At 33.8% G+C, this 2,054-nt stretch overlaps 1 protein-coding gene across 1 annotated transcript; it reads right to left on the reverse strand.

The window, feature by feature from the left end:
* Positions 1 to 353: 353 nt before the first annotated feature.
* On the reverse strand, positions 354 to 1,219 carry LOC112837946 (adenylate kinase isoenzyme 6-like). The gene has a single exon (XM_025890594.2). The coding sequence runs from the start codon at positions 1,211 to 1,213 to the stop codon at positions 695 to 697; it is 519 nt and encodes a 172-aa protein (XP_025746379.1). The 5' UTR covers positions 1,214 to 1,219; the 3' UTR covers positions 354 to 694.
* Positions 1,220 to 2,054: the final 835 nt, after the last annotated feature.

Below are 2,054 nucleotides of genomic sequence, written 5' to 3' on the forward strand. Positions count from 1 at the left end.
AGCCTGCTTCTCCCTCTCCCTCTGCCTGCTGCTCCCCCTGCTTGTGCTCTCTCTCTCTCTCTCTAATAAAAAAACTTTTTAAACCTTTAAAAAAAAAAACAAAAACAAATAAAGTCCAGATAGGAGAAACAGAAAAACATCCATAGACATTATAGTAACACTGTTGAAAGACAGAGACAAAGAAAATCTTGAAAGTAGCAGGAGAAAAGTGATGCATCATATAAGGGAACCACAGTAAAATTAACAGCTGATTTCACATCAGAAACAATGGAGGCCAGAGAGAGTGGGGGTGGCATAATCAACGTGCTGAAAGAAAACAAAAAAGCCAAACTAGAAATCTTTTTTTTTTTTTTTATCCTTAGTCTTAAGTTTTATTTTAAGGGATCATCTTCATTTTCTTTTGTAACCAGCTTAGAAGATAGCCACCCATTTGGTCAGATTTATTTATTCTTCAGCAGTTGAAGCATTTAAGATGACAGTTTTTACTCTCAATCCTTAATGATATTATATATACTATACTTGAGAATGTTTTGCTTTCTCGTGGAGAAAAAAAGCCCAAACATAAACCTTTAGATTATCCATCTACTAGTCCTGCAGCACAATCTTAATAAGAAAGTTTTACTGATAACTGGACAATTTATTCATTATGGCAGGGATATAACAAGAGTGGTTGTAAAGTGGCCAGTCTCGTAAGTCAGGAGCTATGATCCTTGATCCACTGCTCAATCCACTTCAATATCTGATTGATATTATCCTCCAGATCTTCTGGTTTATTGCTGGGCAGTTGATGTACTATTTCTTCCTTGTAGGATGCTAATGCTTCTTCATAAAGAACTTGAAAAATTTCACACTGAATATTGTCTTTTAGTTTCTTTTCATTATAACCCCTTGTTTCAAGTCTTTTGTACAATACACTGTTATCTGCATGCAGCACAAAAACTATATGAAACCAGCGTTCAGGAAAGAAATCACAACCATGGTAATCAACAATAACTCCACCTTCGCTCATTTGGTTTTCTAATTCATCAACTACTCTGTCTTCATCTAAAATGGGGCATTCATACTCTTCATCATAGCCATCATATAACTGCCCTTCTCGAGCTAAATCACCCACATTAATGTATTTCAGTCCTGATCTTGATGCAAGTTCTTTGCCTAGCGTGGTTTTTCCAACCCCTGGTGTACCGGTGAGCAGGATGTTCGGGAACAACATGGTCCTCACCGCACTGGCTCCGGGCGTCTAGCTAGAAATCTTTATCCAATAAAAGTATGCTTCAGAAATGAAGGTGAACTGAAGACACTCCCAGATAAAGAGTGAGAACTTGTTGCTAACAAGAATGCCTCATAAAAAATATGAAAAGAAGTCCTTCAGGGTGAAAGGAAATAATACTAGACAGTAACTCAAACCCATATGAAGAAATAAAGAGCACCAAAAAAGTTAACTGTGTGGATAAATATAAATGACAGTACAAATATATTTTTCTATTTTCTTCTTTTAACTGATTTAAAAGACAACTGCATAAAATAATAATTATAAAGCTGTATTGTTGGGCTTACACATACAAAAAAATTATATATAACAAATACATAATAGTACAAAGAGAGGGAGGGAACAGAGTTATATTGGAGCAAGGAAAGGACACCAGATGGTAACTTGAATCCGCAGCAGAAAATGAAGAACACCAGAAAGATAAATATGTGGGTTGATATAATAGATTCTCTAAATATGTTTTTTCTCCTTTCTTCTCTTAAAATTTTAAAAAGACAGAAGATAGTATAAAGCAATAATTATAATACTATTATTGGATTTCTAACATACATGATATAATATACATGACAATATTAGCACAAAGGGTGAGGAAGGAAATGAAATTACATGGAGCAAAGTCTTGATAATTTATAGAACTGAATTAGTATAAATCTGAAGTAGACTGTGATAAATTACATACTATAATCCCTAGAACAACAATTAAGGTAATAACTCAAAAATATAATAAAGGAATGACAACAAAGTAAATAAAAGGTACATAAGAAAAATCTGTACTTTACATAAA

The sequence above is a fragment of the Callorhinus ursinus genome, unplaced genomic scaffold, assembly GCF_003265705.2.
Source record: "Callorhinus ursinus isolate GAN/ISIS: 27379988/994484 unplaced genomic scaffold, GSC_fseal_2.0 scaffold22, whole genome shotgun sequence".
Taxonomy (NCBI): Eukaryota; Metazoa; Chordata; class Mammalia; order Carnivora; family Otariidae; genus Callorhinus; species Callorhinus ursinus.

Coding starts and splice junctions, on each gene's coding strand:
- LOC112837946 (XM_025890594.2), bottom strand. CDS start 1,213: ATGTTGTTCCCGAACATCCTGCTCACCGGTACACCAGGGGTTGGAAAA.